This window comes from Salvelinus alpinus, chromosome 6 (genome assembly GCF_045679555.1).
Source record: "Salvelinus alpinus chromosome 6, SLU_Salpinus.1, whole genome shotgun sequence".
In the NCBI taxonomy this organism is placed as follows: Eukaryota; Metazoa; Chordata; class Actinopteri; order Salmoniformes; family Salmonidae; genus Salvelinus; species Salvelinus alpinus.
In genome coordinates, this window is record NC_092091.1 from 42780117 (window position 1) to 42796354 (window position 16238).

Below are 16238 nucleotides of genomic sequence, written 5' to 3' on the forward strand. Positions count from 1 at the left end.
AGAGCATTCTCTAAACTGTACTGTATGTGTGCCTACCTGCAGAATGACGTCTCAATATACTGACAAATTGGAAGACGTGAATCGCTGAGAACAGTGTTTTCTCTGAAATGATGGTCGGTGATGCTTGTCAGTAACAAGATAATGGACAGCCATAATTCATTCAAAGCAGTGATAAACAACATAAACTCCCCTCAAGAGAACAATGAATTCATCTATTTTTCTGTCTCTCTCTCATTTAGACATGCACGCATACACTGTATCTCCCCTCATCCTAAACTCGTCAAAGTCTGTCCCTGTGTTCACCAATGCGAATCAGAGATTCTTTGCACATGTAAAAGGCAAGGCAGGCAAACCAACGACATAGGTACAATGATACAAATGGGGATGGGGGTGCTGGGTTGAACTGCTATGAGAATGATTCACAGCTCCACCGAGTGGGAGTATGAGAAGACATGAGGAAATTTCAGTGCTTGTTGGGACCTGTGAGTGGGTGTCAGCGAGTGACTGAGCGGGCAAAGCGAGTACCTGGGAGGCATGTATAAGTGATGTAGGCGGACAGAACCTTGAACCCTGAAGGGCTGTGAGCAAGGAGCTGTGTGTGTGTGTGTGCGTGTGTGTGCTGAGTGTGTGGGAGTGGAAGAGGAACAGTTATCTCAATTTTCGATCCAGAAGAAAAATACTTATTTGTAGACCTATCCATTTCATACATTTACACGCTCATTGGACATTCCTTGCATTTAATCCACGACACTGGATGGTTGTCCTCACCATACATTTGCACATATCTGGGCTTGAAGAACAGAAAATCACGGATTTCAACAAGATCACGCAATGGATTATGCATGAGCAGGACCACAGTCCGCTCTCATCTACTCAACACCCTTCAACACAACTTTCCCTCTGTTCCCTGATGTTACAATTAGTAACGGTATCAGCCTCAACCGGTGGCCCTAAACCACATAGATTAATAGAAGGAGCAGGAAGCAAATAGGTATAGGCCTACTTCAGAATATTCTGGCCTGTTTGATCATGTGTACAATATGCTTACTCCCAAGTTGGCTGGGAACGCCTTGGGTGCACCCAGAATGGAATAATGGCCTGAGGAAAGTTGGTAACAGTGAGCGTGCTCTAATTCCCGAGCAGATCCCTGGCAGAGAGAGGGAGAAATAGTGAGACAGAGTGGAGCTCCTCTCTTCTCCCTGATGGCCCTGGCCCAGCCTTTAGCACTGCAGAACTATAGCTGGTCCACTTCCCCTGTCCTGCTACCCATGGTCATTAAGGAAAAACCTTCACCATGTCCTTCTCTGCATCTGAAGGAGAAACTTTGTTTTCGAAATATGGAGAGACCTGGTTAAATAGAGGACAGACTGGATGCCACTTGAGCATTCACCCATTATTCATAACTGATGCATTATGCATGTCCTCCTCAACCTCTCTACATTCATATACCTATACATTATACTTTGATCATTTAAATAAATAAAAAATACCTTCCAAACAGTGACGCCAAAACATCACTTTGGACATGTATTCACCACCTCCAAAAGAGACGGACTATAATGAAACGCGCATGTTCTTAAATCTACACGCATCAAAACATGTCTTCAAGCTGCAAGGCTGTTTGTTACAGAACTCTATATGGCAATTCAGATAAATAAATGATGCTCTCAGGCAACAATGCATAGCTCTTCCCCTACCTCCCCCCACCATGGCCAACTGCTAGCTAAAACACGCCGTCCGGGATTGAAAAGCCATTTTGTCTCGTACCTTTCAGTTGACCTAAATTACCTTCCCAACCCAATCTAGTTGGGCCAGTAGCCGAAAGGTTGCTAGGTCCAATCCCCGAGCTGACAAGGTAAAAATCTGTCGCTCTGCCCCTGAACAAGGCAGTTAACCCACTGTTCCTAGGTCGTCGTTGTAAATAAGAATTTGTTCTTAACCGACTTGTATAGTTAAATAAAGGTTAAAGATTTTTTTTTATCCAACAATAAATATGGGTGGGTGACACATAGCAATTTGGACCGGACACTGAGGATGAGGCTGGATGGAGGAGTAGGTCGTCTCCATCAGTTAGTCCTACTGTATCTGTACTGGCAGACATGACGTGGTGCCCCACTGACTGACCTAAGAACATGATGATCCAGTAGTAAAATGTGTCATTTTGTAGGCCTGCCATGTTGTACTGTGATTGTGTCTGCCATGGGTGGTGTTTAAGGTGTCATGTTATTGCTGAACTAAGAGGACCGCTGTCTAAACTAAAATGACTATGTTGAATTGAATGGAGTAATACATTATGGTACACAGTGAATGAAATATAGAGGCAGTACATGGTACCCAGTGAATGAAATATTGATGCAGTACATGGTACAGAGTGAATGTAATATTGAGGCAGTACATTGTACACAGTGAACTGTAGCATAGTAAATGGACAACACATTGAAAGAGGCAAGGGGTTTAAAATTGACTTTTTATCACATTCACATTGCAATAAATCTCCATATTATAACTGTATATGTTACACTGGGGAAAAAAGGAATGATATACACACATTGAAGTTCCTTCAGTACATTAATACAATTCATAGCGTTCGGTATAAACAAAATTATACTTGCTTACAACAGCTGGTAAATACTGTTAATGCTCTCTCCTGTTAAAAATGTTATTACTACAACGGAACTAAAAAGAAAAACTAATGTAAAAACAGAGTTATTCGCAACACTACTCAGTAAATGTTTTTCCAGAACCAAACCCACTTATGCTTTGGTACCATCCTGAGTAGGAAATATGCACTGACATTCCAGAATCAGTACATTCACCAGAGCGGTGTCGTGTTAGGAGTAACGTTCAGTGCTACGATTTCAGTGGTGGTAGTTAAGAGGACAGTAGATGCTAATTGTGACTAAATCAAATGACTGCTTTTAACTACATCGAGAGGAGAGTACCACAACATCCCATAATGTCAGCTTTAGGGTTAGGCGACATTGGGGTCAATTCTATTGCAGGAAGTAACCGGGTAAAACATTTCTAATCGAAATTAAATTGACCCATAACCTGTCTAGAACTAACTCAACTCAACGAACAGGGAGAAAGTTCCAATGTAGTCGCAAATGAAATCTCTTCCTGTCAATTGATATTGTCTTCCGTGACATTTGGACCCCTAAGTGTAATAAAAATACGAGGCTTTTAAAGACGATTGCTCTCCAACTTAAGTGTGTAAAATACCACAATGTCAGTCTGTTTTCCATCCAATATGGACCTAAAGAAAGGTAGACCTAATAACATCGAAATCGCAGCGTATAGTCAGATCCATACCATGTGCTGAAAAATAGCAAAATATACTCAAATATCTGAGCATCATTTTGAGCACACAATATTTCATTTTCAACATAGACATATGGAGTGTAACAACACATTAATAGCTATTTGTGATATTTATTTTAACATATGTACACTTTATACTATTCGTTCAGTAGAAGAAGAAAAAAACAGACATTCTTTACCCAAACTAAATGAATATCATGATGACTTGATTTGGAACAGTTAAACCATGGATCGCATGACTGAAAAAAAGCACACAGTCATAGGGGGAAACAATTAAAACATATAAAGATGCCTTCAATGGAGATGCTCTGACCACCTTCCTACAATCAGACCAAACACACGCACAAGCAGTGTGTACACACACACACACCATGACTGTAGCACAAGCAGTGTGTACACACACACACACACCATGACTGTAGCACAAGCAGAGTGTACACACACACACACACCATGACTGTAGCACAAGCAGAGTGTACACACACACACACACCATGACTGTAGCACAAGCAGAGTGTACACACACACACACCATGACTGTAGCACAAGCAGAGTGTACACACACACACACACCATGACTGTAGCACAAGCAGAGTGTACACACACACACACACCATGACTGTAGCACAAGCAGAGTGTACACACACACACACACCATGACTGTAGCACAAGCAGAGTGTACACACACACACACACCATGACTGTAGCACAAGCAGAGTGTACACACACACACACACCATGACTGTAGCACAAGCAGTGTGTACAGAAGACTGTTTTTATTAATTGACCACAAAAGGAACAGAATAATGGATGCAGCCATAACAGCTCTCTCACACACACACACCCACACACCTCTGTTCAACACTAATAGGTCCCACTCAGGCATAGAGACAGAGAGAGCCATAGCTTGGTCCACCAGGTCCAGATGCCAGTGTGAGGTCCGAAGACAGACCAACCAATTCCACCAAGCCTCATTATACCTTTCTTTTCAGGCAGATAACAGGGCACCAAAGCATGGGCACTGTACTTCCTGTGTCCGAGTCATTCTGCCAGGGTCCTTGCATGCCAATTGCTTATTCAGTCATACAGCAGCCCCAGTGACTGATGGTAGGCCAGGTGATCGGAGTACGACATCTAGTTCAGACAAGTGGGTGGGTTTCTCAATGTCTTGTATTCAGCACGTCCAGTCATCACAAAGAGCTTATCTTCACAACTGAAAATAATCAAAACGATAGCGTGAATAACCACTTCCTCGATGCATCCTCGACAGAAAGCGAGGGAAGTGTGCAGCAGAGGCTCACTGTGGTCCATGATCAGCCACTCTGGTTACCTTAGCGACCAGAGTCCTTTCAGTTCAGCTCCAGCCACACGGTCAGTCTCTACTCTGATCCACCTCAAATCCGGTTCAATAAATAGTAGAAAAATAATCCTTTAATTCTTCCTTTTTTTTTTTTAATTGTTGTCTTCTTAAACATGGGAGATCCTTTGTTGACACTTTTAAACAAGTTCAGACCCTTTTAGAATAAGGCCAGCAGCTGCGTCTCATCCCCCCCCCCACGTTCTGAGTGGAGCTCTGCTGGGCTACAGAGGCTAGTGTTCCTCCTACAGTGTATGATCTTCCAAGGAAACTTCCAGCGGGAGAGGGGGGGGGGGGTCTGCTCATATTCTCTCTCAGCCCACCTCCCCTCACCCTGGCTGGGCCCAGTGGGAGCCTACATGGTGGTGGAGTCTGGAGGTGACGGTAGTGGTAGCGTTGCATGTCAGGGGCCCCACCAATGTAGCGAGGCGTAGCCAGGTCGAGGAAGAGGGCCGGTGGGGGTGGAGGAGAGCCAAGGCCTGGGGGGAAGGGAGGGGAATGGAGGTTTAGGATCAGCACTCTGCGTCCACACTGTGCACGGTGACGGCCGCCTGCAGGCGGTGCGTGTGGAGCGGGTGATGGTAAGGGGGGTGGCGGTACGGGTGGAACTTGTGGCTGAGAAGCGCCGCCGTCTGAGGGGGCGTGTCCAGGTCCAGGTCGTCGTCGTGGTTACCCACATCCACGCCGGCCGACAGGGGGTCGTTGTTGCAGGGAGGGTTCTCGCTGTCCTCCTGAGGACTCATGGTGCTGTAGCCTGATGTGACAAACACATGTTAATACACATTCAATTTACATACATACATACATACAAACAAGACAGACATTCTAAAACACAGACACGGATACAAGCACACAGAAGCACAGTGATGTGTCCCAAACTTGGATGCCTTGCGATTGCTTCGCTGCCTCTTACTGTAATCTGAACAGCGTACCACGACAGAGCAGTAGAAACGTCTGAAGAAAATAAGCAAGACTTTACACACCAGAGTATACTTACGGCGATCTATAATTACAGTCTAGGGAACACAATTCTTAGCCACCACGCCTCGTTAATTACATCCGTGTGAAATCTCAATCGCTGTAGAAAGCTCTGGAGAAAGAGAGCTGTATGTGCAGCGAGTGGTGTGCGTTGCACGTGGGGTGGTTTGAAGGGGCGAGCTAAGGGAAAGTTTGTGCCCCCGCAGTGGAGGGGAAGAGCGCGCATTCAAGAGGGGTGGGGGGGGGGGGTCGCCTACACGTTTGAATCAATCCCTCCATCTTCAACGCCTCTATCTATTCCTCCATCCATCTCTCCTCTGAATCCCCGCAGATTATTGGCGTTGCAACATCGTACATCTCATCTCTGCCTCTGAAACTGCCAAACGCCCAACACTCAGCAAGCCCTCAGGCCCTTTTAGACTCCAAAGAGAAAACATCAACTCTTAGAAAACACTAGAACGGTCAAAAGACGAGAAACTTGCTGAGTGTAGTGGAAGGTAGATTGGAGTGGATGATGGGCAATGGTAGGCGTCTATCGGGATCTATCGAAGCGAAAACAGAGAGGTACTGATATAGACTTGCTAGCAGAGCTTCTGAATGGGATTTGGGCTTTCAAAATGTTCTCCGAAAACAGTCAGAGGGAAGTTCAATAGGATCCGGGGGAGAGGAAAGACACAGACTATATAACTCCTCTCTCCTACCCACAACTACTGCCATCTCCTGATGAGAAGTCATTTCAGACAGTGCTACTGCTGTTGTCGTCAGTTTTTTGTGAGAGAACAGAGACCGGGACTGGAACGGAGGATGTGAAAAAGGTCAGGAGTGCGGTAATAACTTACACAAAGACATAATACACAGAGAGAGGCTGAATTACTAATGCCCATAGCAGGATGTCTGTTTGCCTGCAGGCTGTTAGACAACATCCTTGACCCCGAACAAACACCAAATGCTCCTCCAATTCCCTGGCGTGTGTACCAACAGATACCAGCTCAGTGTTTCCACACACACACACAGTGTTAAAATGTGTTTGAGTGTTAAAACTGTGAGTGAGTGTGGTGTGTGTTCTCAGAGTGTAACAGAGACCCTTCAGCTGTGTGAGTGCGTGGACTGTGGGAGGACACCTCCGACTGAGCCGAGGAAAAGAACCGGCAACTTTTTAACACTTTGCCGTTTGATCTGAAGCGCTTCCGCCCCCTTTCTTACACACTCTCTCCGTTTCTCAACTGCCTCTCCTTCACTTCTCCCTCCTTCACTTCCCTCTCTGATCAGTGGTTACACAACCGGCGCTAGCTAGAAAGAGACTCGTCTCCAGAGGGGAAGCGAGGGAACAACAAAGGCAGCGGGTGCTATCTGCTATGTGGGTTTTCAGAGTTGTACCACTCTTCTCCCCGTTTAACCAGAACGGGTGTGATTTTAAGGGGAGTACAGTGCCCCGTTTCCTCTGTGGTCGTCTTGTGGTCTTACCGTGGTCACTCTCCGTCCCTGACCGTCCCCAGTACCGCCTCCTGCGTTCAGGGCTGTGGGTGTGTCTCTCGATGACCGCCGCGATGAACCGGGTGTTACTGACTGCAAGACGAGGAACAACAAGGCAACAATACAGGTCAACTCAAGGGCAAAGGTTAGCGAACACAAGGTCAAATCAAGTTAGAGGTGCAATATGCAATATTTATAGCGGTTTAGCAGTCAAACAACTACCTCTTCCCCTACTGTATTTATTTATTTTGCTCCTTTGCACACCATTATTTATATTTCTACTTTGCACATTCTTCCACTGCAAATCTACCATTCCAGTGTTTTACTTTCTATATTGTATTTACTTCGCCACCATGGCCTTTTTTTTGCCTTTACCTCCCTTATCTCACCTCATTTGCTCACATTGTATATAGACTTATTTTTCTACGGTATTATCGACTGTATGTTTGTTTTACTCCATGTGTAACTCTGTGTTGTTGTATGTGTCGAACTGCTTTGCTTTATCTTGGCCAGGTTGCAATTGTAAATGAGAACTTGTTCTCAACTTGCCTACCTGGTTAAATAAAGGTGAAATAAAAAATAAAAATTTCAAGCGAGAAACTAATCAAGGATTGTGCCTTTAACGGGTGCACCAAGAGTTCCTTTCAGGATTGCAACGGCTCACAACCTTACAGAACACTTTTATTATTAATGGAACCCATTGTTGAGGTAAAGCACACGGACACTAATCTACACCGAGTGTACAAAACATTAGGACAGACTGACCCAGGTGAATCCAGGTGAAAGCCATGATCCCTTATTGATGTCACTTGCTAAATCCACTTCAAATCAGTGTAGATGATGGGGAGGAGACAGGTTTCTAAGCCTTGAGACAAATGCAACCTGGATTGTGTGCCATTCAGAGGGTGAATGGGCAAGACGAAAGATTTAAGTGCCTTTGAACGAGGTATGGTAGTAGGTGCCAGGCGCCTGTCAAAAACTGCAATGCTGCTGGGTTTTTCACACTCAACAGTTTCCCGTGTGTATCAAGAATGGTCCACCACCCAAAGGACATCCAGCCAACATGACAACTGTGGGAAGCGTTGGAGTCAACACGGGCCAGCATCCCTACGGAACTCTTTCGACACCTTGTCGAGTCCACGCCCCGACGAGAATTGAAGCTGTTCTGAGGGCCAAAGGGGGTGCAACTCAATATTAGGAAGGCGTTCCTAACGTTCTGTCCACTCGGTGTATATGGCGTACTTACTGATCCCCCTGTCTTCGTGGCTGTCCTCGTCTCGCTCGTCTCTCTCATTATCCAGGTTAGACATCCTGACGGACATCTCTGTAGGAAGGAGGGAGAGAGCGATGGATTCTCTTTAGCCAGTGTTAATAATGAGCAATGCTACCATTAAGAAGAGGCTCTATGTTGCAGCGTCTAGAAAGGTCAGCCGTTCATTTTACATCATTCCCACGGCAGCCGTAGCAGCTTTCTCTAGCGACACTAAGACCTAAGACACTCAGACAACATTGGCGCAATAACGGTCTTCGAGTTGGGAGTACTTTCATAGCAGACTTAGACAAATCACAAAGTGGTCTTGAATGTCAATAACATTTCCTAGGCATGAGACTTGAATCAAACCTAAAATCAAAAAGGCGACTAGCGTCACCGACGTTGTCCAACTTGCATGCACCAACTACACAGTCAGTTGTTTCTGGGTGACGGCCATCCTAAGTATGTCACGGTGTCTTACCCTGTGCAGCCAGAGGGGACATGTGTTGATGTGAGCGTCGGTGGATCTGGTGTCTGTAGGCGTAGACAGCCAACACCAGCACCATGATACAGCCCATAATACCCCCGGCAACCGGCCCAACCGGGGCACTCTTCATCATGTTCAGAGACACCACCTCTTCATCTGGAAGGGGGAGGGGAGAGAAGGGCGAAGGGTTACATTCCATCTATAAAAGGAGAAAACTCACCGGACAAATTGTCGGTCTGCACAGCGCGGGCCGTTCATTTTCCGTCAGCGTGGTGCGTTATAGGGGCCACCCGCCGGTGGGCGACTGACGGCAGCCATGTTCGCCCATTTCTACATGTAGAATAGGTTTTTAAATGACCTCCGACACTCTCTTCAGAGGTGCCAAGTACTACAGGCTGTAAGATGCTCAACAATTCTGCCGGTCTGTCCGAGCCTTAAAGTTAACTAAATATTCTTCTTGGAGGACTATCACATAGCTGTGGGAAATCAAAAATCATTCCACAAAGTCTAGCTCATTCTGTTTGCATGACCTCGTGACAGCAAGGTTATGTGTACTCACCCAGCATCCCCATGCTGTCCATGTAAGGGCTCTTGGCCCCCACGATGCCCCCGAAGCACTCTTTCTGCAAGGCACAGTAAGGCTTCTCCAGGTGGGTCTTCCCATCACTGTCCACCATGCACCACTCACAGTCCAGCACGCCAAAACAGTCACTGAGGATCACAGAGTAAAGGTCAGAGTTAATAAAGTCTATGACGTGCAAGGGATTTCCTTCACAGTTAATCTCAGCAAATCTATTTTTGGAAATGATTTGTAATCTGAAACGTTGCTCTTCTAAAATCAGCGTCACTACATGATTTAATCCATCTATATACCGACAGACGACAAAAGGTGAGGTATAAATGAAAGAGTTTATTCTCCGGTACAGTATTTCCTCCCCCTGTCGTTCCCCCAGGTTGGTGATGTGGGCTGTAATGGGTCACACTTTCTTTGGGACAGTCCATCTGTAAATGTTCTACAAAATGGCCATACTATCAACAAACTTTGTTGATAAGCAACAGACTATATGTGGATAAGCAACTGCTTGCTAAGGTTAGGGTTAGGTTTAGGGTAAGGTTTAAAAATAAGACCTAGGGTAAAGGCTAAGTTTAGAATTAGTAGATCGTTAGTTGAAACGTTACTGATGGTCTGTAGAGCATCTACAGACGGACGACCAAAATAGAGTGTTAAACCCCTGCGTGTGCTCTACCTGCTGGTGAAGCGCTGGCTGCAGCGGGTGTTGATGCACTGGGGCAGGGTGTCCTGCAGACTGGAGTCCATCACCGTCAGAGACAGGGGCTCCTGGTGCACCTCGCAGCTTGGATTCCTAAAGAACAACCACACGTGGTCAGACCACGATGACCGTGGACCACGCGGTCACCGGTCATACGTTTCTGGCGTTGCGACCGCGTGGTCCACGGCAGCAATTTACAAGCCAAATAATGAAAAGACACTAATGAAGTGGAGAAACGGCGTGGTCGAAACAGTTCAATCCGTGAACGGAAAAGACAAAAAAGGGATAATGACAGTACAACTATCATTTAGGCTACCGCTTTCAACAGCTCAACTGAGGGAGAATCTCACATTATAGAGCGAAGGTCAAAAGAGGGAACACGACACATGAACGCCGGACTGTCCGCAGAACGATAGCTTTGTGGGTGATCTCGACTACGCACCCCCTCTATCCACCACACATTCCTCCATTTCTTTCCCCCCCAAAAAAGCCCCCTCCAGCCAGACGTAGAGTATGTCAGTGGAATGATGCAGACACAGTGAAATGGTTGACTGAAGACAGGGGTCTCGGTGTGTGTATTACATTTAGTCAAATAACAGACGCTTAACAGTGCCTCTGGAAACTATTTAGACCCCTTGACTTTCCCCACTGTTTGTTACGTTACAGCCTTATTCTAAAAAAATATATAAAATATGTGTTTTTTTCCAGCAAAATACACACAATACCCCATAATGACAAAGCCAAAACAGGAATTACTTTATTTACATAAGTATTCAGACCCTTTGCAATGAGACTCGAAATTGAGCTCTGGTGCATCCTGTTTCCATTGATCATCCTTGAGATGTTTCTGCAACTTGATTGGAGTCGGGCCTCCCGAGAGGCGCAGTGGTCTACGGCCCTGTATCGCAGTGCTTGAGGCTTCACTACAGCCCCGGATTCGATCCCAGGCTGTGTCACAGCCGGCCGTGACCGGGAGACCGATGAGGCGGCGCACAATTGGTCCAGCGTCGTCCGGGTTAGGGGTTTGGCCGGCCGGGATTTCCTTATCCCATCGTGCTCTAGCGACTCCTTGTGGCGGGCTGTACGCCTGCAAGCTGACCCCGGGTTGCCAGTTGTACGGTGTTTCCTTCGACACATTGGTGCGGCTGGCTTCTGGGTTAAGCAAGGAGTGTGTCAAGAAGGAGTTAAGGAGTTTTGGCAGGTTTATGTTTCAGAGGACGCATGGATCTCGACCAAGGCCTCTCCCGAGTCCATAGGGGAGTTGCAGAGATGGGACAAGACTGTAACTACCAATTGGATATCAAGGAATTGGGGAGAAAAAAGGGTAAAAGTACAACAACAACAAAAATAATCCTTGATTGAAGTCCACCTGTGGTAAATGCAATTGATTGGACATGATTTGGAAAGGAACACACCTGTCTATATAAGGTCCCACAGTTGACAGTGCATGTCAGAGCAAAAACCAAGCCATGAGGATGAAGGAATTGTCTGTAGAGCTCTAAGACAGGATTGTGTCATGGCACAGATCTGGGGAAGGGGGCCCCAAAAAATGCTGCAGCCCCAAGAACACAGTGGCCTCCACCATTTTTAGATGGAAGAAGTTTGGAACCACCAAGAGTCTTCCAAGAGCTGGCCGCCAAGCCAAACTGAGCAATCGGTGGAGAAGGGCCTTGGTCAGGGAGGTGACCAAGAACCCAATGGTCACACGGACAGAGCTCTAGAGTTCCTCTGTGGAGATGGGAGAATCTTTCAGAAGGACAACCACCTTTGCAGCACTCCACCAATCAGGCCATTATGGTAGAGTGGCCAGACGGAAGCCTCTCCTCAAATAAAATGCATGACAGCCCGCTTGGAGTTTGTCAAAATGCACCTAAAGACTCTCAGAGAATGAGAAACAGGATTCTCTGGTGTCAGAGGAAGGCCCTAAAAATTGTCAAAGACCCCAGCCATAGACTGTTCTCTCTACTACCGCATGGCAAGCAGTACCAGAGTGCCAAGTCTAGGACAAAAATGCTTCTCAACAGTTTTTACCCCCAAGCCATAAGACTCCTGAACAGGTAATCAAATGGCTACCCGGACTATTTGCACTGTGTGCCCCCCCAACCCCTCTTTTACACTGCTGCTACTCTGTTTATCATATATGCATAGTCACTTTAACTATACATTCAAGTACATACTACCTCAATTGGCCCAACCAACCAGTGCTCCCACACATTGGCTAACCGGGCTATCTGAATTGTGTCCCACCACCCGCCAGCCCCTCTTTTTACGCTACTGCTACTCTCTGTTCATCATATATGCATAGTCACTTTAACCATATCTACATGTACATACTACCTCAATCAGCCTGACTAACCGGTGTCTGTATGTAGCCTCGCTACTTTTATTTTTCACTGTCTTTTTACTGTTGTTTTTATTTCTTTACCTACAAATTGTTCACCCAATACCTTTTTTGCACTATTGGTTAGAGCCTGTAAGTAAGCATTTCACTGTACCTGTTGTATTCGGCACACATGACAAATACACTTTGATTTGATGAAACCAAGATTGAACTCCTTGGCCTGAATGCCAAGCGCAACGTCTGGAGGAAACCTGCTACCATCCCTGCGGTGGCGTATGGTGGCGGCAGCATCATGCTGTGGGGATGTTTTTCAGCGGCAGGGAGTGGGAGACTAGTCAGGATCGAGGCAAAGATGAACGGAGCAAAGTACAGAGAGATCCTTGATGAAAACCTGCTCCAGAGCGCTCAGCTCCCCATCCAACCTGACAGAGCATGAGAGGATGCAGAGAGGAATGGGGAAAAACTCCACAAATACAGGTGTGCCATGCAGATAGCGTCATACCAAAGAAGACTCGAGGCTGTAATCACTTCCAAAGGTGCTTCAACAAAGTACTGAGTAAAGGGTCTGAATACTTATGTAAATGTGATATTAAAAGTATTTTTTTAATACATTTCCAAAAATGTTTAAAAACCTGTTTTTGCTTTGTCATTATGGGGTATTGTGTGTAGATTGATGAGGGGGACATTTTTTTAATAATAAAGCTGTAAACATAAAACTATTTCGAAAAAGTCAAGGGGTCTGAATACTTTCCGATTGTACTGTATATACAGAGCGACGTACAGTTAAGTGCATTCATCTTAAGATAGCTAGGTGAGATAACCACATATCACAGTCACTGCAAGCACATTTTACCTCAGTAAAAGTAGTTATCAGCAAAGTCAGTACAAGCAGGAAAAGACAAGGGTCCATGCTATCCGGGATCCTTGGGATATCCTTACCCCATTGAAGTTGACATGTAAAACGGTCAGGGGAATGGTTAGGTAAGGGTTTAGGGTAGGGACGTCCCAGGGATCCAGGCTAGCACTGACCAAAAGACAATTGTTTTTTTGCGGAGAGAGACACTGTGAAAAGGTAGGTTTTCGGGATGTATCCTGACATTCGGGGGAAGCTTGTTCCACCATTGGGGTACCTGAGCAATCATCACAGCTATTTGATTATCATGACAGAGACAGCCTGGTAGAACGATGTTGACTAAGATGACTAACAGCCACTAAAGAGTATGCAGGCACTAAAGAGTTGGCACATATACAGTACACACACACACACATCTCTTTATTTTTTAAACATGCAGGACTGTAACTGTTGTTGGTGGTAGGCTACGCAATACAGGACCATAATTATGGAGCCTAACACTCACCTGTTTTCAGCGTAGCTAAGGTTGCCAGTACATTCATTGACCTCCAGGGGGCACTCACATGGACACTCACACTCATTCTGCTCCATCCTGCAGCAAAAGTCAGACTTTAAAAACGTTTTTCAAAAAGAATTGCATTATCTACAGAGATGATTCAACAAAAAGAAAATGGATAGAGTTTAAATAACGTAACGCGTACTATTCCACCCTGTTCATACAACTATTTACACAGATAAATCACTCGTTCATAGTAACAAGAAAACCACCGCAGCTCATCTCCTTTGCAACTCTGTGTCCTGTGACCGTGTCCTGACCTGTGACAGTTGAGACAGAGGCGGTCCACGGTGCTGCAGGCACAGAAAGCCAGCGAATCGCACGTCTCGTTGACGATGCCGGCGAAAGCGTTGGTCCCTGGGATACGGGTCAGACGGTACTTGGAGCAGTGGCTCCCGTGGACGAGGTTGGTCAGGTCACCCTGAGTGAAGGCGATGGATACAGTGAGAGAAAGAAAATATGCTACTATACTATGGTTTATCAAATGGCTCTTACGAGGAAAGCACCAAGGGTCTACAGTATTTTGCTGTTCTTTCTTCTGAGAAAGCAACAGTGCGCCTGCTATATTATTTCCCACCACTTGGTGGGGCTATGACACTGATAAATATTACACGTTAGAATAATCGGCCCGGACAAAGTGGTTTTACGAGGACAACACAGTGTGCATCTATCTAGCAGTCGAACTGGGCTCGCACTCTCCCGTTTGTGTCGCTAACCTAGTCTCAGTGACCGCGTCATAACCCATCCACTCACAATGATACTGCTGTTGAACTTGTAGAAGCGCTGGACTGTACGATCACTGAAGCTGTTGCAGAGGTTCTTCTTGACAAAGTTGGGGTGGTTCAAGATGTCGTTGGCCACCAGCGGTTCCTTGTGGGTGATGTGCTGCTGTTCGGCGGGGGCGTGGCCTTTCGGGTCGATGAGGGTGGGGTGGGCCACCAGGTAACCCCTGTCCTCCATGATGAAACACCTAAACACACAGAGAGAGAAACTCCAGTTCAAGTACCATTCCTTTTACTGAACAGTACAATGAATTTGACTTAACGCACTTGAGCCAAAAAACGGGACCACATGCCCACTGAAACCCATCTGACTTCAACACAATAGAACCCAGAGTGGATGTAGAAGGCAGAGAACCGTGTTAAGTCAGAAGAGAAGGGGTGGTAGAGAGAGAGAACAGGGTTAAATCAGAAGAGAGGGGGGGGTGGTAGAGAGAGAGCAGTGTTAAGTCAGAAGAGAGAGGGGGGTGGTGTTCGAGGGAGAGAGAGCAGGATCTGGGGGTAAAGAGCGCCACATGGGCCAGACTCCAGCTCAGCTCATTCTATTGTCCTCCTGAGCCCCATATTACCCCATCCTGCCTGAGCCAAACACAAATCAACCCCAACCAAGTCCCCCTGAGCCCTAAATTACCCCATATTGCCTGATCCAAACCCATTCAACGCCAACCGACCCCAGCCAGACCCCAGTCCTCTTACCCTGGGTTAATCCTGTTACACATGAACCACTGAACACCAAGACTCAGAGAGAGAGAGAGAGAGGTATAGAAAGAGGGAGGATGGGGGAGAGAGAGGGAGGGAGAAGGAGGGAGAGAGAGGGAGGGAGAGCGAGAGAGGGAGGGAGTGAGAGGAAAGGAGGGAGAGGGAAAGAGACTGAAAAGAGAATGAGAGAGAGGGAGAATGCAGCAGCATCTAACGTAACAGGATGTCTCTGGAATGCAATTATAATCAGCTTATCTCCTTTTGTCTCCATTTCTCTCTCTCCCTCCCTCCCTCTCCGCCTCTTCTAACCAGCATAGAGTTTATTTCTGGACCACAACAGAGAACTTCCGCCAGTCTCTTCATATGGTGTCTCCCGCTGAGCAGAGGGCATGCTGGGATCCTGGCGAACTAAGTATTACGAGCCATTCAAATCAGATTCGCTTGATTCAGAGTCTTAAAAAAACAAAGCCACCAGTGGGTCATCCCTCAGCAGCCCTATCAGGCATAGCCGCAAACCTTTAACGACGGGAGAGAAGGAGCCCTCAAAGAATGACGTACCGGATCTTGTTGCCCTTGTCCTGGTTGCAGATGGGTAGCAGGTCCAGCAGAACCTTGTACAAGTAACGCAGGGTGAAGTCTATGCCCATCACGGCTACCGCATACCCTGAGGCCATCTGAGAACTGCACCGAGAGACCGGAGAGGAGAGAACAGTTATTAAAAACGGTACACATTTCATGTTCTCTACCTCCCTTCCCTGCTTGTGGATGCAAACCTACCCCCACAAACCAGTGAAGGCTGCTGAGGGGAGGACGGCTCACAATGTGTCTGGGACGGCGCGAATGTGTTTGATACCGTTCCACATATTCCGCC

General features: G+C 46.5%; 1 protein-coding gene across 1 annotated transcript in view; it reads right to left on the reverse strand.

Annotated features, from left to right (window-relative positions):
• Positions 1-2453: 2453 nt before the first annotated feature.
• The window catches only part of LOC139577547 (VWFA and cache domain-containing protein 1), an 83269-nt gene continuing 69484 nt past the window's right edge, over positions 2454-16238 (reverse strand). Inside the window, exons 17-26 of the mRNA XM_071404601.1 lie at positions 15926-16048; positions 14643-14859; positions 14150-14310; positions 13839-13925; positions 10116-10232; positions 9428-9579; positions 8863-9024; positions 8376-8453; positions 7121-7222; positions 2454-5432 (exon numbers count right to left, since the gene is read on the reverse strand). Coding sequence (XP_071260702.1) covers positions 5191-5432; positions 7121-7222; positions 8376-8453; positions 8863-9024; positions 9428-9579; positions 10116-10232; positions 13839-13925; positions 14150-14310; positions 14643-14859; positions 15926-16048 — 1441 coding nt within the window. The 3' untranslated portion in view covers positions 2454-5190. The remainder of the gene's footprint in view (positions 5433-7120; positions 7223-8375; positions 8454-8862; positions 9025-9427; positions 9580-10115; positions 10233-13838; positions 13926-14149; positions 14311-14642; positions 14860-15925; positions 16049-16238) is intronic.